At 59.0% G+C, this 27,113-nt stretch overlaps 1 protein-coding gene across 1 annotated transcript in view; it reads left to right on the top strand.

The window, feature by feature from the left end:
- Positions 1-27,113, top strand: part of SND1 (staphylococcal nuclease and tudor domain containing 1) — a 229,722-nt gene that overhangs the window by 150,734 nt on the left and 51,875 nt on the right. The window contains exon 16 of the mRNA XM_056845986.1: positions 11,624-11,733. Coding sequence (XP_056701964.1) covers positions 11,624-11,733 — 110 coding nt within the window. The remainder of the gene's footprint in view (positions 1-11,623; positions 11,734-27,113) is intronic.

Here is a 27,113-nt window from a genome sequence, read left to right as displayed (position 1 = left end):
GTCACCCAGCCGGCTTCATGTGTAGAAGCGGGGAAACCAACCCTGTTTTCCAGACTTAGAGTCCGCCGATCATGTGGAGGAGGAGTGGGGGAATCAAACCCGGTTCTCCAGATCAGACTTCCACCGCTCCAAACCATTGCTCTTAACCAGTATACCACGCTGGAGATGGTCCTTCACTGGGCAGGGGGCTGCTGCATGTGGCCAGCAGGATTTCATAGAACCACAGAAGGGGAAGGGGCCGGCAGACCATCCAGCCCAACCCCCTGCGCCAGGCAGGGGGGCCCAAAGTATCCCTGACACATTACGATTCAGCCTCTGCTTAAACACCTCCAAGGAAGGAGAGCCCACCGCATCCCCGGGCGACTGATCCCACCACTGAAACCACCCTTCCTGCTCAGAAGCTTTTCCCACTATCCCGCTGATATCTTCCCACCCACGGCTTAGAGCCATGGCTGCGCGTTCCTGCCCTAAGCGCTGCCAGGGATTATTGAGCCAACCCCACCCGAAGTGGCATGGTCCCTGAGCTCCTCCTTCGTCCGCAGGCCTTTCGGTTACCTGGGCTGGCTGCCGATTCTCCCCCCCCCCCCCCGCACGAATGCTTGTGAGGGGGCTGGTTTCCTTGGTGAACTCACAATGGAACAATTGTTATTTATAATGGTAACGGGATTGTCGTACGTTTAGCAACAGCGTTCAGAAAGGTTTCTATAAATGTGAATGATTCATTGAACTTTCTTTGAGTTTTAACCTGGAACACCAGGGTCAGCCTGCAGTTTCATTCAAAAAAGAAAAGAAATTAAAATAGGAATAAATCAGATCCACTGGGAACGGTCTTTGAACGAAGGCGGGTGTGTCAAGAGGGCCGTTCTTCCCGTGTGGAGGTCGCCTGCCGTTCTTGCAGGGGGCCACAAGGAGAGGTTTTGCCGCCTTGGTCTTCCTAGAGTTTCCCCCTCACCTCGCCCACTGTGGGTGCTCAGCCGGGAGGGGTCTCTGCTGCGCTCGCTGTGGGCTTGGGCGCTGTGTGCTTGGCAGCTTGTCTCTGCCTCCTCAGTCTCCTGGTCCTGACTTGGTGCCCTGGGCTGAATCACAGAATCATAGAATTGGAAGGGGCCAGACGGGCCATCGAGTTTAACCCCCTGCTCATAAGAGCATAAGAAAGGCCCTGCTGGATCAGACCAAGGCCCATCCAGTCCAGCAGTCTGTTCACACAGTGGCCAACCAGGTCCCTCCAGGAAGCCCATAAACAAGACCACTGCAGCAGCATTTATCCTGCCTGTGTTCCGCAGCACCTAATATCACACTCATGCTCCTCTGGTACTGGAGAGATCAATGCATGATAGCCGCCCTAGAGCATCCCTGACAAGTGTTTGTCCAGCCTCTGTGTGAAGACTGCCAGTGAGGGGGAGCTCACCACCTCCCCTGGCAGCTGATTCCACTGTTGAACTACTCTCACTGTAAATTTCCCCCCTAATATCCAGCCGGTACCTTTCTGCCCTTAATCTAAACCCATTGTAGTGGGTCCTATCCTCTGCTGCCAAGAGGAACAGCTCCCTGCCCTCCTCTTGAGTGACAGCCCTTCACATACTGGAGGCAGGCCGGGGGGCTCTGGCTTGGTCTCAACCTCGGGGTAGGTGGGCTGATGGCAGAAGGGCTGGTAGGTTGAAGCGTGTGCCCTTTGCCTCGGAGGGCTGTGAAGCCTCCTCTGCCGTCCCAGCCCTCGCTACCCCTTCTGTGGCCGCAGGTCAGTGGCAGAGCACCAGGTCTGCATGCGGAAGCTGCTGGGCTCAGTCTCCGGCTGGAAGGCAGGCCAGGCAGCCTTAGATGATGGGAAAGACCCCAGCCTGGGAGCAGAGCTCCGCCCCAGGCCCTGGAGAGCAGGGCCGCTTGGCCCTGGCAACCAGCTTCCTGTGTCCATGTGATGCTGCTGGTGGCTCTGGTGCCAAGTGTTATCTTGGGCACAGACGGCTGATGGCCAGATGTTGCTCCCTGCAGGGGTGGGAGGGGCCTCCCTCCTTGGAGATCTTCAGGAGGTGCGGCCAGGCCTGCCTGTCTGCCAAGGCTTTTGTGGGGGTTTGAACGGCAGCCATCAGTGGGACAGGCTTCCTTGGGAGGTGGCGAGCTCTCCTTCCCTGGAGGTTTTTAAAAAGAGATTAGATGGCCACCTGTCAGCAATGCCCCTTCCACAGAGCCGGAGCCACAACGGAAAAGGCCCAGGCCCTGGTTGATGCCAGGCAGACCACCCTAAGTGGTGTCTGGGTTCAGCTTGCTCTGCCTCGGCCAACTGACCACAGCCTCAAAGCGCCGGTTCAGAATCAAGAGCATCTGGAGGCTTGGATAGTATATACAGGTATCTAGATGTATATTTTGAGGGGCTTGGCTGAGAGAAGAGAACCCCATGGAAAAATCCCACAAGATGAATCCCACCCAGTTAATTCTGCACCTCCGGTGGAGAACTCTTTGTGTCCGGTCAGACAGAAAAGAGTGAAACGACAGAAGGGCCCCTCTGCGCCCCTAATGCCAACTTCACATTCAAGCTGGTGGATAAGAATGGCGTGGCCCAGCTGTCCCAGAGTTTGCTGAGAGGTCCAGCAGTATTGGCTCCTGCCCAACTTTCACCTAACGCCATCTTGGTACCATTCCCAGGCCTGAAACCAGATTGAAATGGGTGACGAGTGGGTGTGTCATTCAGGAAACCCTGGAGCCGAAACTATCCACAACAGCCCACGGGTCGGACTCAACACCGGGGACAGGCCTCGGCCTCTGTGCCCTGTTGCTGGCCCTCCAGAGGAACTTGGTTGCCCCCTGTGTGAGATGGGATGCTGGACGAGATGGGCCCTCCCTGGTCTGGCCCATCGGGGCTCTTCTGAGGCTCTTCTGCCCTTTGCTGTTCCTCATTGCTCAGAGGTCACAAGAAGGAAGTTGCACACGGGCTGAGGGATGCGTGGCCCGGTGGACACTTTTATGTGGGGAACAGTGGTTGGTGATTGGCTGAGGGATGCGTGGCCTGGTCCTGTGGGCTTGCTAGGGCGGCAGGGACATGGGGAACCCGGCCCTCCTGCTCTGGCAGGGACCACGATGTGGGGGCAGCATCACTGTGGCTGGGGTGGTGGTGGCGGACACTAGACGCAGAGGCTCTCGCCCACTCCCTGCCGGGGCTGAATTCCAGACTCCCAACTGCCAGCAAGGTCCTCCTGCTCCCAGCATCCACCAGTGGATGAGACCCATCAGTAGCCACGTCTGCCTGGCTGATCCCTGAAAAGGCCCACCTGCTGGCCCCAGTCAGGGCGTCTCTGGAGCCCCTGAGACCACCAGGGGGAAGGGTCTCCATCAGCTCCTTCTGGCTCCCTAGTTTGGGGGAAGCAGGAAAGCGAAGTCTGCCAAGGGCAGGGGGGTGGGCTCAGTCCTGCAGCTGCTTTGCCGGCCAGGCAGACCGTAGCCGGCTCCACTGCTGCTCCTCATCTACACGGGGCTGAGAGCATTAATCTGTGCTACAAGAGCTGATGTATCGCCGGGTCTGTAAGTTATCTGCCGAGCAACACGCCTGAAGCTGTAATTCACTCCGCCCGGCTGCCTGCGGAAGGGGGAAGGAGGTGCCCTCCCCATCAGCCAGTGCTGTTCCAGCTCAGGTCTGTGGGCAGGGGGAGTGGACCGTGCCTTTGCTCATGGGAAGGAAGACCCCGGCAGCCCCCCCCTGGAACCCCCTGAGGCTGGGTGCCCGGCCCCAACCCCACAGGGCCATCCTGGGGCAGCGGCCCGTTGCACCGTGCTTTCGAGGCAGCGGGTGGGGGCCACCGTCTGACACGTGCTCGGGTTCGGCATCAGCTGCAGGGTGCCCGTCTGCTTCCGCCCCCCACCCTCCCCAGTGCCCTTCCCCACTGCCTTCTGTCTTGGGAAGGGTGCCTTGTCTGCTGCCGAATGCTTCCCTTGAGCGTGTTTTTTTCAGAAACGGGGACGTGGTGTGCCCCGGCACAGATCTCTCTGCCCCGAGCGCCTGCCTGTCTGTGAGTGCGGCTTTGGGGAGTCAGGCTGGGCCATCAGTGTGAATCACGGCGAGTGTCCCCTAAGGGAGGGCAGTACACACACACACGGCTCTCACGGAAAGGAGGAGGCGGCGACCCCAGCGGCCGGTCTGGGGGGGTTGGCGTGGCCTCCAGGTTTGGCTCTGGCTTTTGACAGAGCGCTTCTAGGAGGGGAGGGGCTGCCTGTGTCTCCCTGACCGGGGGTTGTGGGGGGTGGGGGGAGGCAACTGGAGCAGCGCAGCACCTGGACCTGGCTGCTGTGATGCGCCCCCCGCCACTCCTGTGAGCAGCTGAACTCCCACCTCCCCCCCGCCCCCCGTGGTGAGGGTGTGGAAGATGCGCCTTCAGCAGGCAGGTGAGCAGGCAGGCAGCTTGGGGTAGTGGTTAAGAGCGGGGGCTAGGAGCGGTGGAGTCTGATCTGGAAAACCTGATTTGACTCCCCCACTCCCTCCGCATGAGCGGTGTAGGCTAATCTGGTGAACTGGATTTGTTTCCCCCACTCCCACACATGAAGCCAGCTGGGTGACCTTGGGCTAGTCACAGCTTTCTCAGCCCCACCTACCTCACAGGGTGTCTGTTGCGGGGAAGGGAAGGCGATCGTAAGCTTGATTTGAGCCTCCCTGAAGTGGTAGAGAAAGTCGGCATATAAAAACCAGCTCTTCTTCTTCAGGCAGACGGTTGGTTCTGGCTGGTTTTCAGTGGCTCTGCAGGCTGGGGGTGGGGTGGGGGTCCCGGGAGCCAAACTAATTCATCAGCCTCTTCCGGGGATGCTTGCCCCCCCAGGATTACCCCACGTCAGGGCTCACCTCCAACGATCCATGGGGGAGGGCAGAGGGGAGGGGGCTCCCTCGAGCGCCATCCCAACGCCAGGCCCCTCCCCACAGCCCCACCCAGCTGCGGCAAAATTCTACAGGAATCAACAAAGACAAATGGAGACGGAGGGCCGTGTTCTCTACATCTGGGTAACAGAAATGAGGTGCACGCGTATTGGGTGGGGCGGGACACACACCTCTGGGCAGCCGTGTGTGTGAACAAGATCTTGGGTTGTGGGTGGACCTTGAGTTAAATATGAGCAGCCAGTGTGATGCAGCAACCAAAAAAAAAAAAAAAAAGCTAGTGTGATCTTGGGGGGCAGCAACAGAGGCATCACATCCAAATCACAAAATGTCCTAGTTCCGCTGTACACCGCCTTAGTCAGGCCGTACCTGGGGCATTGTGTGCAGTTCTGGAGGCCTCCCTTCAAAAAGGATGGGGACAGAATGGAGCGGGTGCAGAGGAAAGCAACGAGGATGGTCAGGGGCCGGGAGCCCAAGCCCTGTGAGGAAAGGCTGAGGGACTTGGGCATGTCTACTAGGGCAAGGGTCTGCAAACTGCGGCTCCCGAGCCGCATGCGGCTCTTTGGCCCATTGAGTGCAGCTCTCCGAACTTGGTTCAGAGCCCCTGCTCTCGCTCGCGCCGGCAGCCGGCTGCGGAGCCGGCGTGCCTGAGAGAGAGCTCAAGAGAGCAGGCGAGCGGGCGCGCTGTCTCCCCCCCCCCCCCCGCCGTGGAGAATGGCCAGGTCCCCCTTTCCCTTGCCCTCAGTGGTTGGGAGGCTAAAGCCTCCCCTCCAGCTGCGCGATTGCTGGGCAGGTGGCTCGGCGGTTCCTGCCCCCCCCGCCTATCAGCTGTTGGGCAGGGCAGGCTTCCTTTGATAGACCTGGCCTCCGGCTGAGTCCCATTGGGAGGCCAGGTCTACCCACTGGCTTTCTTGGCTGTAGACCTGGACTCCGAGGAGGGGAAAAAGTCCCCCTTCAGAGGCTAGGTCTACCAATTGGCTTCTATGGGCCTCTGGAGGCCAGGTCTACTGCCAAGAAAGCCAATGGGTAGACCTGGCCTCCCAATGGGACTCAGCCGGAGGCCAGGTCCACCAATAGGCTTTTATGGCTGTAGACCAGGCCTCCAGACGAGGACTCCGGACGGGGAGGGGGAAATGGCAGGGACTTACAATTTAATTTTTATCAATAAATAAGATCACTATTAAGTATGATATCAAGTTTTATTCAGGGTACCTATAGTTTAATTAAGACTTAAAACTTTAATTAAAGTTTATTAAGTTAATAAACAGTGTACCTACCTATATAGTTTAAGTTTAAGAAATTTGGCTCTCAAAAGAAATCTCAATCGTTGTACTGTTGATATTTGGCTCTTTTGACTAATGAGTTTGCCGACCCCTGTACTAGGGAGAAGAGGAGGTTGAGGGGGGACAGGATTGCTCTCGAAGTACTTGCAGGGCTGTCACTTAGAGAAGGGCAGGGAGCTGTTCCTGTTGGGAGCAGAGGGCAGGACTTGCAATAATGGGTTTAAATTGAGGGCGGAGAGGTACCAGCTGGATATTAGGGGGGAAATTGTTACAGTATGAGTTGTTCAGCAGTGGAATGGGCTGCCTGGGGAGGTGGGTGAGCTCCCCCCACTCTGGCAGTCTTTAAGCAGAGGCTGGACAAGCACTTGTCAGGGATGCTCTAGGCTGATCCTGCATCGAGCAGGGGGTTGGACTAGATGGCCTGTAAGGCCCCTTCCAACTCTATGATTCTATGATCTGGGACTTACTTCAAGCAAAAACCGGGCTGTGACTTTGCCAGGCGTTGGGATTCTCACAGGGGAGGGGAGTGGCGTGGCCTGCAGGGGAGGGGGCTTTTTGCAGGTTTTATGCAACTCTCCCTCGCTGTCTCCCCCTCCTTGCTGGAGGGGGCCCGGGGAGCCATCTCCCAAACCCTCTGCGGCAGCTCTATTCCCCCCCCCCCCCGCTAGGCTCTCCAGGGCCTGCTTTTATTTCAGCTCTTTGCTTGAAGGACTACGGCTTTTGTGCAGCTCCTTCTGGCAATGGCTGTGCTTCCTTCCTCCTCTGTGCTGCCTCTTGGCAGAACCACTTAAGGCCGTAACAGCTTTGCAGTCACTGGGGAGGGAGGAAGAGAGAGACGGCCGGGTGCCGTCCCAAATGGAACCCGCGTTCTTGCCTCCGTGGCTGTTGGGAGGCGCTTTGCCCGGGGCTGTGGTGTCTCTGGGGGCTGGAAGAGGGGCAAGTGCCCCCCCCAGCTCCTTGGCCCTCCCTGTCCTTGTGTCCAGGGCTTCCGAAGGCGGTAGAGATGAAAGGCAGCCAGCATCAGCAGCACCGGAGCCTCTGTTCTCAGGATGCCCTGTCCGGCATTGGAGGGTAGAAGAACCTCTGGGTGGCCCCCCCTTCCAGCCTTTGGAGCTCAGGGAGGCTCTTGGCTGCCTAGAGGCTGTGCCCTGGAGCGGGACATCACCCAGGCTGGAGGGGGGGGGGTGCGCGGAGAGACTCTCCCTCAGCACCCCTGTGCAGCTGCCTCCGAGTCACGGCCTCCTCCTCTTCCTTCTGCTCTTCTGGGCCCCGGTCAGGACAGATGGGGTGCAGGAGCGTCCCCCCTCCCCTCTAGCAGGGCTCTCTGTGCCCCAGGGCTCCCGTCTCTCTAGGCTGGGGCGCTCGGTGCGTGAGAGGCAGACCAAGCCCGCTTCCCCCCCCACCCGGGGTCATTAATATGTGGCAGCGCTGGGTGCAGCGATTCTGCTTCTCCAAGCACTTTCCCCTCTGATTTATTCACCTATTTCTTTGCAATGCTTTCCTCGCAAGGCCCAGTCCAAGAAAACTGCGCCGTGTGCTCTCTGTCTCTCTCTCTGCAGCAGGCCTGCCTGGTGGCTGGAGGGGGGGGCTCCGTGTGCCCAGGGCTCAGGGCTGCCTGGTCGCCCCCTTTGTAGGATGGCCTTGGGGTCCGGTTGGCAAGGGTGTGACTTCCCCGCAGCGGCCCTCCAGCGGCAGAAGGTCTTTCGCCCCACAGACGGCAGCGCTCCCATGCCGGTCTCCAGCTCCAGAGTGGTCCGGCCCCGTCCGAATCCATTCAGGGCAGGCACAGTGTGCCCTGGGGCTGGCAGAGGGTGGGGTGCACCTTGTGCTGCGTGTGCTGAAGGGTGGCACGCTGCCTACCCCTGGGGTGGGCCCTTCGGTCCCTGGCTGCGACAGCTCCTAGGAGTGCTGGTCTCCCCCCCCCCCCCCCGGTGCTGCTTCTGGCCTCGCTGTTGTTTTGGGCAAAACGGGTTTTGGGCGGGGCCTGACCCCGCAGGCTCTCCCCCCCCCCGACCTTGCGAGGTGGCTTGAAAAGCAGCAGAAGGTGTTGGCGGTGCTTTGGCCGCGCAGGCTTGGCGGGTCGCCGGTTGCCTTTGCCGCGTGTCTTTGCAGCCTGCACAAAAGCCGGCCCCCGACAGCCTGGCAGGAGTGTATTTTAATCCCGTCGTCACCTGTGCCGATACCAAGGCTAAGAGCCTTTTAACCTTGTTGCTCTCTCCGCTGTTCCTCAAAGCCCTCATCCTTCATGCAGTGATGGCCCAAAAATGAGCTCAGTCTGTCAAACTGTGCGAGGTTAGAGCTGTGGATCATGTCAGCTGACAACCGGCCGACTGTGGGGGGGGCCCTCCCCCCCCTTGCCGCGGGATCCTGAATTACCTCTTGGCTGCAGGCTTGTCTGGCTGGGTTGCGGAGGGAAGGACGCCTGGCACGAGTGGCAGCTGCTGGAAGCTGGTGCTCCTGGCCGGCTCCAGCCAGTGGCATCCCCAAGAGGAACCCCTGACCTCCAGCCGGGGACCTGCGAGGGGGCAGGCTGTGCTTCAGGTCCAGTCCAGCCCAGCAAACACAAGCGAGGGGGTGCCAAGAAGGAATGGGGGTGGGGGTGGGGGTGGGGATAGGGTTGAGTCAGTGAATCCCAGAGAACACATGAGGAGCTCCTTGCGTGTCCCTCTCTTGGAGCCCTGGGTTCCAGTTTTGCCCCTACACTGCAGTTGCAGGGCAGGGAGACTCCCTCCCCTTCCCCGCAGTGAGCCCATTGCCGATGTTCGGCCCGTGGTGCTGCCTCCGGGCAGGGGCTTGGCAGGCGTGAAGGCGGGTTGGTGCCTGACCTTCCAGCGAAGCGTCCAGGCGGGAGAGGCCAGGAGCGCTCCCAAGCCGTGTGCCAGAGCCTCTCTTCAATTAGGGGAAGCCGTGGCGTTCCAGTGTTGCCTCCACTTGGTTCAGCTGAGCAACCGGGAGGTTTTTAATCGGAGGCTGGATGGCCATCTGTCAGCAATGCTGATTCTATGACCTTTGGCAGTTCACGGGAGGGAGAGCATCTTGGCCATCTTCTGGGCGTGGAGTAGGGGGTCACTGGGTGTATGTGGGGGAGGTAGTTTGGAATTTCCTGCATTGTGCAGGAGGTTGGACTAGATGACCCTGGTGATCCCTTCCAACTCTGTGATTCTATCATTCTATAATTCTAGGACACCCCCCTTCCTTCAGACTCCTCTCAGGTCCCTGGCTCTAGACTCCGATGCCTCTTGTGTCCTGGGCTGCCTTGCCAAGACAATCCTGGACGCCTGGCTCCTGCAGGCCTCTCTTGGCTCCCCCCCCCCACGCCTCCAGGTGCCAGCATTCAGCTGCTTGATCCTCTGTCCTGCGTCCTTGGCCCTGGGGTGTAGTGCCAGGAGGGAGCTGTGCCTCCTGGCGGTGGCCTTTTGCTTAGCCAGCAACACAGTTCCTGACAGCTGCTGTAATGGCGCCTATAAAGTGTCATTATGGACTCCAGTCCCACGTTTTCTGTGTCTGCAATACTTTCCCCTCCCTAAACCTTTATTTCAGGTTAGGTCCCAGTGGGAGGGTTTATTGTTCTTTAAATGGCGTTTGCAAAAGCCCCTTCCTTCGCTGTGGTCTCCGCTGCTCCACTCGCAGCCCACCCCCCGCTCCGGCCCTCATCTGATCAGCATTCATCTGGCTGAACCTGCAAACTGCAAAGGAAAGGCTCCTCCGCTTGTTCGCTCACCCGCTCGCTGCTTTAAAGGAATTAATCGGGACGTGCCTCGTGTCCCTGCAGGGGAAGGGGCGGCCTGCACCGCTGAGCTGAGGCTGGCTCGCAAGCGAGCCCGGCCCCCCTCTGCAGGTTCTTCTCCTGGCAGGCTGACGGGGGCCCTCCGTCAGGCACCTTCGGACTGCGGGGGTCCCTGGCAGCGGGGGTGGGGAGGCTGCAGCTGCTACTCCTCTGAGGTGGGGCATGGGGCAACACCTGCTTGGCAGGTAACAAAATTCCCTTGGCTGCCGGCCGTGAGCACAAGGTGCCTTGCCATAAACCCTCCGCCGTGCCTCAGTCCTCCTTCACTGCCTGTCTCCACTTCCCCAGGGAACAGACCCCTTTCCTGAGAGACCCACAACCACAGGTCCTGCCCCACCTGGGCAAGATCCCTGGTGGCCTCTGCCTCCCTCCCTGCTGGCTTTCTTGGTGGCTGTTTTTGTCCTTTAAAGTGTCTCAAGTAAAAGAAAGCCACACTCCTCTTGTTAGAGCGTCCCCATTGCTGGACTTGCACAGGGGCTGAACTCACCTCTTAGTGTTTTCAGAGCCTCTCCCCACCCCTGCCCCTCGGGGCTCTTACTTGTTGAGTTGGGACACTTCGCAGAGTACCTCTAAATACATAAGCCATGGAGGGTCTCCACCTCTGGAACGCAGCCTCGTGGCTTCTGCTTCGCTCTTTTGATACCTGAGAGGTTCCATCTCCTGAGCCCTTGAATATGTCTGGTGACAAGATGCGCATCACGAGTCTGTGGAGTAATCTGTGTTTCTTGAGGGTGTGCAGAGCCTTTATTTGTATTTATTTATTTGAACATTTATACCCTGCTTATATCCGTATCCAGGGACTGAAGCAGTTTACAAATCATGGAAAGATTCAGTCGAAACAGGGCCCCTGCTTCTGCAGTGCAGCGCTCAGGCATCATTGGCTGGCCCCGCTCCATTTCAGCCATCCGCACTCACGCCCAGGCTCGACACCATCAGCGGTGCCCAGATGATGTTGTGGCGCTGCCTGATGCCGAATCTGATCTGCCCAGGGCCACCTTGTCTGTTCTGACCGGCAGCCGCTCTCCAGGGTCTTTCATGCCCCCGATGATCTGGTCCTTTTAGCTGGAGATGTTGTCCGGGGTTGAAGGTGGGACCTTCTGCACGCCAAGCAGATGCTCCGTCCTTGAGCCACGGCCTCTTCTCCAAAGGTCTCGTACGGCTGGCACAGACATTGCCAGCCTCTCGCCACAGGGTTCTGCTCCAGGCTTAGCTAGGGGCAAGCTTCACATGCGCACACACCTGGAACTCCAGGGAAGAGTTTTTTGGGGGGCAGAAGGGCTCCTGCGTGCTCTCAGGCTTGAGTGGGCAAGATCTAGACTGGGTTTGCTCTCCAGCCCCCCCCCCCCCCCCCGGCAGACTGCTAGGCCTGGCTTGGCCTGACTGTGGGTTTGCAGGGACGGGGTGGTGGTGGTTTCTGGCTTGTCTGGATGCACGATGGACCTGCTGGTCCCAGTCCAGCAAGAACCCGGCCCTGGTGGCGAGGTGGGCCTGCCCTGCCGGGTCTGTCAGCCGGAGCGGGGGCCCTGCCCTTGCTGGTGTGTGTGTGTGTGGGGGTAGGCTGGTGCTTTGGGAGGAGGCTATGGTGTGGGGCGGGATGTCTTTGGCGCCCCGCTCCTTCCACGTCATTGTGGAAGCTGCTCAGAAACGGCCAGGCAGTGGCGCTGACCTCTGTCGTCCCCCTCCCCCGCTCTCCCCCTGCAGGCATTGAGTGTCCCCGCGGGGCCCGCAACCTGCCCGGCCTGGTCCAGGAGGGGGAGCCCTTCAGCGAGGAGGCTACACTCTTCACCAAGGAACTGGTGCTCCAGCGAGAGGTAGGACCGGGCGGGAGTGGGGCAGGAGGGAGTGTGGCCAGCTGTTGGGTTGTGGGGAGATGCTGCGTGTGCCGTGCTCCGGAGGAGATGTCCCAGCTGTGTGTGAGCTCTGGCATCTCCAGGTGCTGTGACCCTTGAGGCTGAAGAGCCGCTCCCCATGGCTGGCTTGGCCCAAAGAGGCCCTGGGGCCGCCCGGGTGCTTTTGTGCTGCTTGGCTAGAGGGAGACTTCTTCCCCCTCCCCGCCAGCGGTGGTTGTGGGTGTATGCGTATGTGGGCAGCCCTCCGTTGCAAAAGGCTCTTGGTTCCAATGGAGTTTCCTGGCCCAGTTGGAGGATGTTTTTGTGTGTTCGGCTGGTCTCTGGCCATTTGTTTAAGTTGGGGTCTTGGGCCTCCCCCCCCCCGAGTTTCTGATGCTGCGTGTCTGCTCCCTTGATGGGGAGGATGCCCGGAACATCCCCCATCAATGCAGGCAGCTGCCTCCTCGCGAGTCCGAGCCTCGGTCCATCGAGGTCAGGTTTCTCTGCTCTGGCTGGCAGCGGCTCTCAGAGCGAGCTAGGGTTGCCGCGTCCCCCCTCTCCTCCGGCGTGAGGCTTTTGGGGCAGAGCTGAGTGGATTGCGTGCATGTGCGTGCGTCACTTCTGGTTGACACCCGGAAGTGCCAGATCGTGAGGGGCCTTTTACAGTCGCAGCCAGGGATGGGAGTGATGTGCCACGGCATGCAGACGCGGGTGCACATTTGCCTGCCGACCCTCAGCTGGGTGGATTGGCGTTGTTTGCCTGCCACCACCAGGCACTTGGCAACCCTAGACCGAGGCCTTTCCTGTCACCTCTGCCCCACCAAACAAAGGCAAAGGAGAAAGGGAGGGGGCTTTGTTTTAAAGCCAGGAGAGGAAACAAGAAGGGAGGAATGGCATCTTGGCCTTCTGGTCACTTGGGGTGTGTGGGGGGAGGGAGTTGTGAGTTTCCTGCATTGTGCAGGGGGTTGGACTAGATGACCCTGGTGGTCCCTTCCAACTCTATGATTCTGTGTGTGGAGAATGGAGAGAGCTCTGTAGCACGGAGGGGGGGGGGAGTCCATGGCTATGGTGTGAAGCATCTTAGGGCCCATCATTCGGCTTTGCTTGCGGCATGTGGATCTTAAGAGGGGTGACTGGACCCCACACAGCTGTCCCTGGTGTGTGTTGGACAGACTGGCTGCCCCAGCCCACGAGGGAAAGTCTGCCGCTCAAGGCCTGCTCTGGGTGCCTTGCCAGCAGAGGCGGGTTGTGGGGCAGGCAGAAACGGGGCTTTTTCAGCCCTGGCACCTCGCCTGTGGGACGCTCTCCCCCTGGAGGCTTTGCCTGGCACCTCTGCCCACCCTCCTTGAGGCAGCAGAGACCAGCGTGGCCTTTCATGGAAGGGTTCCATCTTGTAGCATTTGTCTTTTTGTATTTATTGTATCTTGTTTTGTAAACTGAAATGTACTTTATTAACTGCTGTTAGCTGCTCTGAGCCCTGCTTTGTGGTGGGAGAGTGGGATGCGGAAGGGAGGGAGGGAAGGAAGGAAAGAAGGAAGTTAGTTTGTTTTTTGGTTTTCTTCTTCTAGCCTGAGGACTGTTTTATAGATAACCTTTTAGGCTACTTAATGTTGTGTTTTTAGGACGTGTTTTAATATCGATAATTTTATGGTTGTGTTTGTACTTGTACCTGTAGCTGATCTCGGGGAAGGCGGTGCATACATTTCCTAGAGGAATAGCAGTCAGCGTGCCCTGGCTGGGGTGGGGGCTTTCATGTGCCGCTGCCCCCTGGCCCGGACTCGGCAGCAGAGTTTCTGTCTGTTGATTTTCTCCCCCCCCCCACTCCACCCTGGCCGCTGCCCCGCGCCGCCCCCATCCTCAGGAGCCCGTTTTTGCACGGCACCCGTTTGCCGACCCTCTCCTGAAACGGCTGGTTGTATTTTATTGGTTGGGAACGTTCTGCTCCAGGCGGAGGATATTTATGCCTCGCGGTGACCGGGCCACCTTTTATCGCCCTTCTCAGCGGCGAGTTTGAAATTGGCTTCGGAAGAGGGCTGCCCGCTCGAGAGCAGCCAGCCCGCTTTCCTGGAAACAGGTGCCACGCACTGCCAGGCAAGGCCTGCTGCTGCAGACAGGCTGGCATTTCCCACCCATCACTCACTGTCAAGTTGCTCGCTGCCCTCCCTCCTGGGGGGGCGGGGGGGAGTCGCCATGCCTCTAAACTTTCTGAGGAACAGAAGCAGGACATCGCAAGCCCAGTGTTATGCCAGCCCCTGGCTGGGCCAAGCCACGCCACAGTGCCCCTGCAGCGCTTTGAGAGGGCCAAAAGCAGCATCCCCTGACGGAGCACTCTTTGTGCTCTCAGAAGCACTCTTGGTTGCCTTTCCTGTTCCAGAGCAGAGCCCTCGTGCTGGAAACAGAGACTGGGGCTGTGCCTTGGCTATGGCGACGTCACGCTCCATTGGGGGCTCCCCTCTGGCCCTGGGGGGGAGCGGAGTGGTCACCTTTTTACTTGGACTTCCGCTGTGCAGTGAAAAGCCGGGGGGGGGGCATGGCTGGGCCTAGCGAAGCCTCCGAGTTCAGGGAGGGGGAACGGATCCTCCCACTTTCTCTGCCCCCCATCCAAGCCTCCCGCTGGGGCTGCTAAGCGATAAGGTGGGGCAACCACAGCGTTAATTGAAGGTGAAAAACGGGTCTCCCTGTGATTCCCCCCCATCCACATTACTGATGAAGTCCACTTCGGCATGGGATGGGTTGTGGCTCAGGGGAAGAGCATCTGCTCGGCATGCAGAAGGTCCCAGGTTCTGTCCCCGGCATCTCCAGTTAAAGGGACCAGGCAAGTAGGTGATGTGAAAGACCCCTGCCATGAGAGCCCTGGAGAGCCGCTGCCAGTCTGAGCAGATGACACCCCCTCCATTCTGGCAGCAGAAGAGCCTCCCCCTGCTCAGCTGCTCCCCCTCCGCCTGCCTGCCTCCCGGCCCTCCCGCCAGAGCCCCCTTTCTGCTCTTGCTGTGGCTGTGGGAAGCTGCCCGGGGTGGGAGCTCTGCCCCCAGGCGCAGTGAGTTCCCGGACAGCTGCTTGCGGGGCCAGAGGGGGGCACCGCCAGGCACGATGGTAACACGTGAAGCTGCCTTCTGCTGAGTCAGACTGTTGGCTCATCAAAGTCGGCACTCTTTACTCAGGCCGGCAGCGGCTCTCCAGGGCCTCAGGCGGAGGGAGGCCTTTCCCATCGCTGACTGCCTGGTCCTTCTGGCCAGAGGCCTTCTGCGTGCGGAGAGGGTGTCCTGCCACTGAGCCGAGCAAGGGCCCATGGGGCGGGGTGGCTTCCTCCTGCTGGCGGATCCTGGCCATTCCTCCCTCCCCGCATTCAGAGCTGCAAGAATGCCGCTGCAGGCAGGAAGGGGCTGGATGCTCCAGCTCCCTGAGCAAAGCCTCCTCACCGTTTGGGGGGCAGCAGAGCAGCGTGCCTGTCCCCTGGGGGAGGCGGTGGGCCCAGCACTGTGGGTCAGGCCGGAACGGAGGCCTCTGAACAGCACCTGGATGCTGGGCAGGGGGACCAAAGACGAAGGGGAGAGTTGAGTGGCAGAGATCTCCGGCCGGTGCGCTGCTCTCGGGTTCCCCGTCGAAAGGCTTCCGTCCTCTCCAGGGCTTGACTGGCCGGGCTGCCTCTGCTCTGGGGGGTGGTTTCTTGGGGGGCAGGTTGTGCTGCCGTTTTGCTGCTTTCTTTGCAGGGTTAAGGAGTTCACTTTCTGTTGGTTACTAGTGGAGTGGGGCGGTGGGGGTGGAGCCTGGGGGCAGGCAGAGACTTCTGGAGGTGGCGGTAGCCTGGTGCCGGAGAAGCAAAGGCTGGCGACGGGGCAGGGGCCTCCGGCTGATGGAGCGGCTGTTCCCCTGCCTCCCCACAGCCCAGCCCTGCCAGTATGCAGTTCCTTTGCCAGCTTGTGGGTTCTTTGCCCCGGGGATAGGGGGAGGGTGTGTTTTGCCGCTGTTTTAGAATTTGTGGAGTTGATAGATTCTTTGTTACCTCCTTTTTGAGTGCCGTGGGGTGCCAGCAAGGCCTCCTGAAGGTGCCACCCCGGGTAAGACGGAGGGCTGCTGTGCTGGCGGGGGAGGCTTTTCCGGGGCCCTTTCACAGCCTCCCCACCCATCAAGCTGCTCCTCGTGTGCATCTGTACCTTGGCGTCCTTTGGGAAGGTGGGGCTGGTGGGTGGGAGGGTGACCTTTGCCCGCTGGTCCGGAGCTCTGGCGCCGGCCTCCTGGGACAGCGTGTGGAGAGGAGGGGCCTGCCCCTCGTGCCCGCCGTGTGCAGAGGGAGCCCAGCTCCGGGCGTGGGCTCATTAACGAGGAGGCTGGAAGACGAGCCGCTAATGAGGGCGCCGCTTCCCTGATTGCAGCGGGGGCTTTTCTCCCGCCAGATGCAGCGCTGGGTGGCATTCTGCTCTGATTGGTAATTTCAGAGTCGGCTCAGCGATGCCCTCCACAGATCCGGGGGGGGGGGGCGCACAGGCTCCTGGTCTGCCCCCTCCCCTGCCTCCCTCCAGACGCCCCCACCCCTGCCCCGGTGTTCGCCAGTGGAGGGGGGCGCTTGCCGGAGAAGCTGGAGCCGGTGCGGGTGGCCGCCTTTCCTCCTTGGGCACCCCACGCACCTGCGGCCTGCTGCGTTTGGGGGGCTGGGATCTTCCTCTTTAAAGGAGGTATATACTTGTGAGGAAATACATGAATCTGAGCATGGAAATTCAGTCAAGAGTCTCTGGATAAAAATAAAAGGAGTAAGAAAGTGGGGTTCCGCTATCGACCACCAAACCAGGCGGAGGACTTGGATGAGGCACTCCTAGACCAGATTACAAAGTTCTCAAAGAGATGCTCATGGGAGATTTCAATTACCCGGATATCTGTTGGAAGTCTTAACTCTGCTAAAAGTGGAAGGTCAAATAAATCCCTGACTTGTCTTGCTGACAACTTCATTATTCAGAAAGTGGAGAGGGAAACAAGGGGGGGTGGGTGGTCTGCTATCTTGGACTTGATTCTCACCAACAGGGAAGAACTGGTTGATGAGGTGAAAGTAGTGGGCACCCTGGGTAGTGGTGACCGTGTCATCTTGGAATTTACAATCTTGGGGAATGGAAAAGCTGTACGTAGACAAATAGATTGGACTTTAGGAGAGCAACTTTTAACAAACTTAAAGTTATGCTTGATAGAATCCCATGGTCAGAAATACTTAAAGAGAAGGGAGTTCAAAAAGGGTGGGAGTTTCTTGAAAGCAAAATATTGAATGCGCAATCACAAACCATTCCTACGAGAAGGAAAAAACGGGAGGAGCCTAAAGAGGCCAGGGTAGCTCCATAAACAGCTTTCTAAAGATTTGAGAAATACAAAAGACTGGAATGAAGGGATTTTCTTCCAGGATAATTTGGCCAGGCATCCTGGAGGGATTTTTTTGCCATCTTCTTGGGATGGAGTAGGGGCCATAAGAACTCAAGAAAAGCCCTGCTGGATCAGACCAAAAAGGCCCATCAAGTCCAGCAGTCTGTTCACACCGTGGCTAGCCCGGTGCCTCTAGGAAACCCATAAACGAGATGACCGCAGCAGCGTTATCCTGCCTGTGTTCCAAAGCACCTAATATAATAGGCCTGCTCCTCTGATCTTGGAGGTAATAGGTGTGCATCATGAACAGTATCCATTTTGACTAGGATAGCCCTCTCCTCCATGAACATACCCACTCCCCTCTTAAAGCCTTCCAAGTTGGCAGCCATCACCACACCCTGGGGCAGGGATTTCCACGACTGAACTGTGCGTAGTGTGAGAAAATACTTCCTTTTATCTGTTTTGAATCTCTCGCCCTCCAGCTTTAGCAGATGACCCCGTGTTCTAGTATTATGGGAGAGGGAGAAAAACGTCTCCCTGTCCACTCTCTCCAAACCATGCATAATTTTATAGACCTCTATCATGTCTCCCCTCAGCCGCCTTCTTTCCAAGCTAAACAGCCCTAAGTGTCTTAACCGCTCCCCATAGGACAGTTGCTCTAGTCCCCTAATCATTTTGGTTGCTCTTTTCTGCACCTTCTCAAGCTCTGCAATATCCTTTTTTAGGTGTGGTGACCAGAATTGTATACGGTATTCCAATATGGTATTCCAATATGGAATATACGGTATTCCAAGTGTGGTCTCACCATAGATGTGTACAAGGGAAGTATGAGAGCAGCAGTTTTATTCTCTATTCCTTGTCTAATGATGGTCACTGGGGGTGTGAGGGGGGGAGATAGTTTTGAATTCCCTGCATTGTGCAGGGGGTTGGACTAGATGACCCTGGAGGTCCCTTCCAACTCTATGACTCTATGATTATAAACTCCAGAGCGAAGCATGCTGGTCCGAGAGGGGTGGGGGAGCCACTGGCTGGAGATTCGTGGAGCTGGAAAACAGGGATCGGGGCCCAAAAGGACACCCGGAGGTGGGGCCTGCACATTGTGGCCGGCATCGTGGGGAGGGGGGAAGATATGGGGCAGAGAAGCAGAGTGCAGTCCCTTGCATTCTGTGATCTCACAGGCGGAGGAGCCAGCTGCTTGCAGTCGGGTGTGTGTGTGTGTTAGGGGTGGGCAGCTCAGTCCCCTCCTGTTGTTTCAAAACCAGCATGAAGGGAATCTGATAGAGGGGGAACCTGAGAGTGAAGTAGGGTGAGGTGAAGTCCATGGCTGTACCGGCCACAGGGGGGAGGCACACAGAATACTCTGAGGGTAGAGACGTGGCCATCGCACCTGGCTTGTCCCTCTCCTGGACAGCCCTGCAGAGACGTGGGAGGTCCCAGGAGCCATCTGGGGTGTGTGGGTGGGGGGGGTGGGGGTCTCCTGCTGCTTCCAGTATCTGATGAAGGGAGCTCTGCCTCTCGACAGCCCACACCCCAGAAAGCCTTGCAGGCCTCTCGGGTGCTCGGGTACTCGGATGGACTGAGCCGCTTCCCGGGAGTTTCTCCTGATGTCCATGGTGACTTCAGCCAACACAGAAGGCTGCTGTCTGTTTAATGGCCCGCTGTTCTGTCTCCTGCGCCATGGCTCCGGCAGTGGGAGCTCCTGCGAGGGAATATGGCGGGGCTGGTTCAGGGACGCTTCCTTCAGCCAGCGTCGTCAGGGCGGAACCTCCTTGGCTGGGCGGCCATTCTGCCCAACAACGGGAGGCTGGGGCCCGAGTTCAGCTCCTGGGGGAACATCTCCGGCTTCACCCTCTTTGCCCTGTCGCTTGTCCAAGGAAATCCTGGCATCTCAACGAGAAAGGCGGACTAGAAGCAGAGGAAAGAGCCGAACGTCTGGTTTGCCTGTCTGGTCCGACTGCCAATATTTGGGGATGCCGGGCAGGAAGGGCGAGGGAGTGAGGGGGGGTGCGTCAGAAGGGGAGGGGCGGCCTTCAGTGTCCCGGGATGACCTGCCGCTCTCGGAGAGGACTTGGTTTTCCTCCGTGCCCGGAGTTCCCCACCCCGCAAAGAGAGGGCCGCTCGTGCGCGGAGCGCAGCCAGCCTGCCGCTGGATCTCTGGGGTGGCGGCTCCGTTAATTAAGGGCGGCTTTCCCCTCGGGAGGCAGCTCCGTGCCTGGAGTGCCCTGTTCCCTCCTCTCTGGCAGACTCTCCAGGAAGCTCTGGGGATTGCCAGGCAGGGGGGTGGGGAGCCAGGCAGCCTTCGAAGTGTGGCCCGAGAACTGGCCCTCTCCCAGGGCCCGGGCCACTCTCCACTCCGCAGAGGCCGCACGGCCGACCTGGGCGAGGGGCCCCCCTCCCCACCACTGCTGCCTGTCTCATCTGTAATGGCAGCAGCAGCGGCTCTCAGTGGGCAGCCTCTGCCTGGCCTCCTCTGCCCACTCCGGGCACCTGGCAAGGGGACCCAGGCCAGCCGTGCCCTCCCCTCCCCTCCCCCCCGCCCTGGTGCCGGTGCCCTATCCCTGCCGGCAGCCTTCAGGGGCCCCTTCTGGTCCCGCATCTGATGGGGGCGAATGGGCTGGCGGCCACGCGGAGCCAACTCCTGGGAGCTACGGCCTCCCTGCGCCGGGCCAGGCTTACGGAGGCCACCTTTGGGGCAGGAATGCCGCTTTCAGGCAGGAGTTGTGCCCTGCAGTCCGGGGTGGGGTGGGGGGTGTATTTTTGGCTCGCAAGCTCCCTCCGCTCCTGGGGCCGAAGGGTAATTTTAGAACCGGGTCAGCTCTGCCATTTGCGTGTGGGCTGGAGGATCGGCCCAGTGCTGACCTCGCGCTTTCCTGGCCTGCCGGGGGCTGAGAGCGCTGAGCTCCTGGGCTGGCCAACTTGAGCTCCCATCTTCCAGAGCACTGCACAGTCCACCTCTGCCTGTTCCCTGCCCAGCGCGCCTTTGCAGGCTTCCCTGTAATCATCTCAGCGCTTCAGCCCTGCCAGGTCAGCAGCTTCAGGAATCAGGCAGAGAAGCTGGGGGGTGGGGGGTGTTTTGCCTTACTTTCCAGTGTTACATTCGGGTCTCCCCCTGGCCACGGGGTGCACAGCTGGCTCTCCGAGTGTGCCTGGGCAGGGAGGCAGGTCGGCTCTGCCCTCCGGTTGCCGCTCAAGCTCTGCTCTCCTGCTGTGACTCTCTGGCGTGTGTGTGTGTGTGTGTGTGTGTACTAAATGCTCATTTAGCCATTTCTCAGCTGCGTAACACATTTAATTTTGCAAGGTGTTTTCATCCTCCTCGGTCTAAGGCAGGGGTGTCAAACTCAAATGTTACGAGGGCCAGATATGACATAAACGTCACTTGGTCGGACCGGGCCATGCCTTGCCAGCCCAGATTTACAGTGGGGGTGGGAGTGGGGGATGGCTGCCTCACGGGCCAGATTAGAGCTCTCAAGGGGCCGGATCCGCCCTTGGGCCATATGTTTGACACCCCTGGTCTAAGGTGTGGCTGCAGGGCAGGCACAGTGTTTGGCCTTCAGAGTGGGGCCGGAACTGGCTTCCCATTGCTAGTCTGGAGGCCTTTGGTGGCTGCTGAGCCGAGGGAGACCATCAGATTCACGGCCTGCTTCAGGGGGGCGGACGAAGGAGAAAGCCTTGCCATGGGAGAGGGGCGAGCAGGATTCCCACCACCTCCCCTCCCTTTGACTGAGGAAACGCCTGCTCAGCTCACCACAAAGCCAGCATTTCTGACCCCAAAGGAGCAGAGGATTTGGAGCTGCTGGTCACAGAACTGACTATAGAGTCGAGGGGAAGAGGCGCAGGCTTCATCTGGAGAGGAATGTGGGTGAATCCGGTGCCCGACGGATTCTGAGCGGTGGCCACAGGGCAACGCAGGCCAGTGTGTCCATCGGTGGAAGGCTGCCCCCCCTTCCCCAAGTCCAACATGTTCACATTGGATTTCCAAAGATAAAATCTAAGGAGCTTAGCTAGGAAGAAGTGAAGAGAGGCAGGATCTGCCTGGGGACAGTGTAAACTCACAATGATCGAAGCGCCGTCAGACTACACACCTTGGCTTAGGAAAGGTGTGAGCAAACCCCAGGTGAGGCAAACCCCACGGGGAGCACGCACAATCATGGAGTCAACAGAAGGGGACTTTTGCACAATGTGGAGAACCAAATGGAGTAGGAATTGAGGCCAAAGACAGGCAAGCTGAAGACAAGGCCAGCAGAGCAGGTATTGAAGGAGCAGGTTGCTAAAACCCCGAATAGAAACCGCAAGGATGGGTTCACCTGCACCAGAAGCAGGGAACCAGCCAGGGTGGCGGTGGGGCCCTCGGTGGGGGGGGGGGGAAGAGCAAAGGGATTGCTAAAGGAGGACAGGGAGAGTGGGAAGAACCCCTCTTTATGGAGGGGGGCATGGACGGACTTAATCAAAGACAGGGAACAAAAGTTCCCGAGGGGGGCCATGTTGATCTGCAGTAAAACTGCTGGACTCAAGTCCTGGAGCACCTTAGATTGTCAGGGCATAAAAGCTCCCTGAGCTGATGAAGGGAGCTGTGATTCTCAAAAGCTTACAGCCAGAAAATCTTGACCTCTCAAGTGCTCCTGGACTCGAATCTAGGTGACGTAAGAACACCAGAGAGGCCCTGCTGGATCAGACCAAGGTCCACCAAGTCCAGCAGTTCTGTTCACACCGCGGCCCAACCCCCACCGAAAGGCAAGAGTGGAGAGATGGCAAATTAAAAAGTAACAAGTGGCCCGGCCCTTCAGGGACGCAGATCCAAAATTGCTGACTTCCAAACAATAATAGGTGGCTTTTAAGGATAAGTTTGTTAAAATTGTTTTATTAAGGAGAGAGTCATTAAGCATGCAATGGAGCGAGCCCCTCTTGAGGAAGTAACTGCATGTCTTCTGTAACGGGAGGGTCTGCCATCCTCTGGACTTCGGAGAGAGGATTAGGAGGCCAGAGGGGAGCCGGTTGATGCGGCCCCTGCTTGGACGGCGAGAGAGCTGTGGGCAAAAGGTGCCCTTTCCTTCCTGCCCACTGCGGTGTGGGCGCGTGCCTTGCCTCCCTGCCAGCAGTGTCTCCCGCAGGCCAACCGAGGGGCTGCCCAGAGGGCACCCAGAGCTTGCCCCTGCCTGCCTGCCTGCCTGCCATTCGCAGAGCGGCCGGTGGGGAGGCGTCCCCGGGATCGATAGCAATTCACCCTTTTCCCCTGTATTGATCAAAGCGGCTGGCAGAAAACAAATGGCCCACACCTGCTCCTTCATCATGCGGCTATTTGGTGGCTCCGGAGTGTGCTACGCAGGCAGCGTGGGCCCTTCCCCAGGCCTGGGGGGAGCCCCTTTTTGGGGCACAAGGAGGGGGCAAAGAATCAGGTGGCCCAGCAGGAAGCAGCATTGAAATATGGAGGCTGAGCTACAGGAAGCCTGGTGGAAGGCAGGAGAGGGGGGGCTGAATGGGGGGTGATGGAGAGGCCACGTGGGCAGCGTGGAAACTGGGGTCGTGGCTCAAGGATGACCCGCCAGTTCTCCAGCTGCCTGGATGAATGGGTCGCCGGCAGGCCCTGTGAAGCTGCCCCCTCTGGCCAGAGCCAGGACTGGCCAGAGTGGCCGTGGCTGTCCACTCGAGGGAAGGACACGGGACTGCAGCAGCCGGTGTGGACGGGGCTCTCCTCCCTGCCAGCCAGAACAGCAGAGTCCAGCGGGGCCTTGGCACCTTCCTTCAGAGGCCACTGGCAGGTACATGAAAGGTCAGGCCCAGTTGGCACCGGAAAATAAACAGAAGGATGACCCGGTGGGGTGGGGTGGGGGTCACCTGTTCACTCCCACTTCCTGCTTGCTTATTTTAAAATTTGTACCCCCAACCTTTCCAAAACGCCAACATTCCAACATTCTTTCAAACTTTGAAAACAAAGATATTGGCACAAAAGACCATCGACAATTCACTGATCAGCATCCCCTGCAAAACCACACATCGATGGCCAAGAAACATCTCTGATTCTCAACTAGTAATCCGAGAGGCCGAAGAGGGGTTTCCCTCACTCTGCCCTGGGCTGAGGGCTCTGTGGGACGGGGCTGCCCGCTCTGGGGCGGGGTGTGTGTGTGTGTTCCCAGCTCTATCTCTGGCCGGTCCTTCTGTACGGCCGCCACCACCCGGGGATGTGAAGGAGGGGCACTGCCAGTGCGCAGATGCCGGGAACGGAGTGTGCCGGGGGCCCCCACCTCGTCTCCTTGGCCGGGCTCTTCTCAAGTTCCCTGTGGGAGCCCATCAGTGTGTCTCGGGGGCTCTGGACTTGGGTGTCTTGGGGGTGGGGGGGAGAGAGCAGTGGTCCTCCCAGGGATGTCCGGGGTCATTTAGAAGTGGGTCAGGAATGACCCAACGCTTGCACAGGGGACCTTTACCTTTTTTGGGGGGGAAGTGACTGGCGACTCCTCTGGTCAGTCCCCTTTTGGGCCCAGCACTGACCTCTGGCCAGGAGCGTGGGATTTCTAATGTTCCGGAGATTTCTAAAAGCACTTAAATTGTACAAGGATCCTGCCCCCACTGGCTTACAATCAAGGATCAGGGGTGGATCCACGAGGGCTTTGACCCGGCAGGTGCTTGAGCCTGAGCCTGACACCTTCTCCTACGACGCACTTCAGCAACCTTCTGTGTGGAGTAGTGGTTAGAGCGTTGGACTAGGATCAGGGAGGTTCGAATCCCCCTTTGTGCCATGGAAGCTCGCTTGGGGACCTTGAACGAGTTACACACTCTCAGCCTAACTTACTTCCTAGGGATGTTGTGAGGACAAGATGAAAAAGGGGAGAATGTTGTAAGCTACTTTGGAGGTTAAAAAGTGGGGTATAAATGCAGCAAATTATATAAACTGTCTTGTGAGGATGGCTTGCCCCCCCCCCCCAGGGGCAGGGATCCTGTCTTGGGGGCTACCTGCCCACAAGCAGACTCACCCTCTGTGCTGCTTTGCCACTCATCTTTAGCCCCCCACCCCAGGCTCCATAATGTCAGTGCTGAACGAAACCGTTTGCTCCAACCGTGTGGAACCGTGGGTTCCCCCTTCTGCGGTTCCAAACAGCTGGGCTTTAAGTTATTTAAGTGTGGTCACCTGAAAAATCCATGCATGGCGTTCCCAGCGCCACGGGGCAGGGTGAGAGAGCAGGCCTGCTGGCCATGGTTCCTGTGCGGCCCCTGCTGCTTCCCTCCCCTTTCCAGCTGATGCTTTTGATCCTGATTTATTGGGGAGGGGTCACTGAGCCAGCTCATGCTGCTGACTGTGGAGTGCTCTCTCTCTCTCCCTACCCCCCCTCCATCCTGTGCAAAGGGAGAAGAAGGCCGTGCGATCTCCCCTGGGAAGGGGCCTTGCTGGTTTCCTCTGCCCGTTGCATGGTCAGGCCTTGGGAGGGGTGGGGAGGGGAGGGGCGGCATCTGCTCGGCACTTGGAGGAATCCTCTCCCTCTTTCCCCGTCTCTCTTACATAATCGCTTATCCACAGTTGAGCAGTTCCTGTCCTGGGCCCGGCCCATGCTGCTGCTGCTGCTGCTGGAGCCAGCCTGGTCGGCACCACTGGGAGGGATTCATCTGCGTGGGTGAGCAGGGGTGGCGCTGGGCCAGTGGGACACCGGCGTGGCTCTCTGGCTACCCTCGAGCGGCTGCCGGGACCGGCCGTGGGGCTTGCCTGCCTCCTTCTGGATGGGCCTCTCCTCCCTGCGCGTGGGCACAGGGAGTGGGGTGGGGCCGTGGCTCAGTGGCAGAGCCTCTGCTTGGCATGCAGAAGGTCCCAGGTTCAATCCCCGGCATCTCCAGTTAAAGGGACTAGGCAGGTACTTGGTGGACCTTGATGGTCTGATTCGGCATAAGGCAGCTTCAGGGGTTTTGTGGGTTCATACTGTGGCCTCTGGTGTTTCTGCCTGCTGCCCCCAGACCCTTCACAGCTTGTGGTAGTTGCCCGGGCTCCTCCTTGGCACGTGCCCTTTCAGAGGATTTCCCCCAGAATGCATTGCGAGTGCTCAGCAGGCCGGCTGCTCTTGAGCTGCCCTCGCAAGCGGGTCGAGATCCTGGGCAGCCACAGCATCGCCCCTCCTTCAGCAGGACAGGGCACCCGGTCGCCAGCGGGCCTGTGGGCGCCCTCAAACAGTTTCTCCCAGGCTGGCTGCTGAGTGAGGGTGGGCAGAAGAAGAAGAGGAGCTGGTTTTTATATGCCGACTTTCTCTGCCACTTAAGGGAGACTCAAACCGGCTTCCAATCACCTTCCCTTCCCCTCCCAACAACAGACACCCTGTGACTAGCCCAAGGTCACCCAACCGGCTTCGTGTGGAGGAGTGGGGGAAACAAACCCAGTTCACCAGATTAGCCTTTGCCGCTCATGGGAAGGAGTGGGGAATCAAACCCGGTTCTCCAGCTCAGACTCCACCGCTCTTAACCACTACACCACACTGGAGAGAAACACGCCCAAAGGGGGCCGCAGGCTGGGAGGGCAGTGGCTGCGTTTCGGAGGCAGCCGGGAAAGGAAGCCACACAATAAGAGCGAAGCTGGCACCGGGGTCCGGAGAGGGCCACTCCAAGGCCTGCCTCTGTGCCCCCCCCAGGGGAGACCAGCAGAGAGGAAGCCTTGGAGCAGTGCCCTGGGCCCGAGTGGGTGCAGCCCCCCCCCCGGATTCTCCTGGAAGAGGAGGAAGGTCAGGCTCCATCTCAGTCCCTCATCAGGAGTCTTGCAAGAGTGCAGTAGCCAGCCAGCTGGTGGTGCAAGACATTGGGGAGGGGGGCGCAGCCTCTGCTTCTTGAGCTCCTGGTTGAGAGGTGCCATCCAGTGGGGAGGGGAGGGCGCTGTGGCCAGGCCTTGCAGGTACGCTCCCCCCCACACGGAGGCAGCTGGTTCCTCCCGGGCAGGCCCAGAGGCAATGCCATTGGGCTGTTGGGAAGCCCTTCCTGCAACAAGCTGGGCTCTGCTTTGGCTCCAGAGTCCAACGAAAGGGAACATCAGAACACGAGAAAGGCCCCTGCTGGATCAGACCCAGGAGGCCCATCAAGTCCAGCAGTCTGTCCACACAGTGGCCAACCAGATGGTGCCTCTAGGAAGCCCACCAACAAGGCGACTGCAGCAGCATTTATCCTGCCTGCGTTCCACAGCACCCCGGGCAGCGACTGACCGACCGGGAGAGGCCAAGCAGCAGCTTTTCCTCTGGGTTTTGTCCTCAGGCCTCACAAAGCAAGCAGCAGGGCTTCACTGGAAGCCGCTGGCGCGACATTTGAAACCCTGGCTGGGGAGGGCTGTCCCCCCCCAAGCCGCAGACGCGGCTGGCACTGAGCAGCGGCTCCCTCCAGGCAGGTGACGACAGGGGAGGGGGGAGCGGCAGAACCCAAACACCTCTCGCTTCCCTGTACTTAAAAAACAGCGTCTCCGGCAGCTGACTCACCCCGCCAGGTGAAGCCGCAAGCAGGTCTATGACTAACTCAGCACGGCGTGCTTGGGGGCGGTGAGAAGGGCTAGTGCCCTTTGCTGCGATAAAATCAGAAGCGGGGGGTGGGAGACGCACGCTTTACCTGATTCCTCAGTGAACAATGAAATGCAGCTATAGAAGGGTGGCTGTGCACATGCACGCCTGGAGAGCAGCTGAGTTCGAGTCCAGATCAACAAGAGTTTGGGGGTGTGAGCTTTCAAGAGTCAAAGTGTTCCCTTTGCCAGGTACCATTTGGGCCTCACAGGAGCCTCGTCCCCTTGGTGCCAGGGCGCCTTCTCAGCCACCCCCACCCCCAAATTGTCTAGGAGGTCCACAGGGACTCTGCCTACGTGTTTCCAAGCCTCTGTCTGGTGCCTTCAGGCCTCCCCGCGTGGGGAGAGCTTCTGCTCAGGGCTGGCTCTGCCTTCCTTCCACCTTCCCATCCTCCCAACAATCCTGTGAAGTAGGTTAGACTGAGGCTGTGTGATTCCTAGAGAGCTTTGTGGCAGAGGTGGCATTCGAATCCAGGCTTCTCCAGTCCTGGCTGTTCAGCTGATGAGCCAGACA

This window comes from Euleptes europaea, chromosome 3 (genome assembly GCF_029931775.1).
Source record: "Euleptes europaea isolate rEulEur1 chromosome 3, rEulEur1.hap1, whole genome shotgun sequence".
Classification (NCBI taxonomy): Eukaryota; Metazoa; Chordata; class Lepidosauria; order Squamata; family Sphaerodactylidae; genus Euleptes; species Euleptes europaea.
Note: the sequence above shows the minus strand (reverse complement) of the source record. Positions and strands in the feature narration are given on the sequence as shown.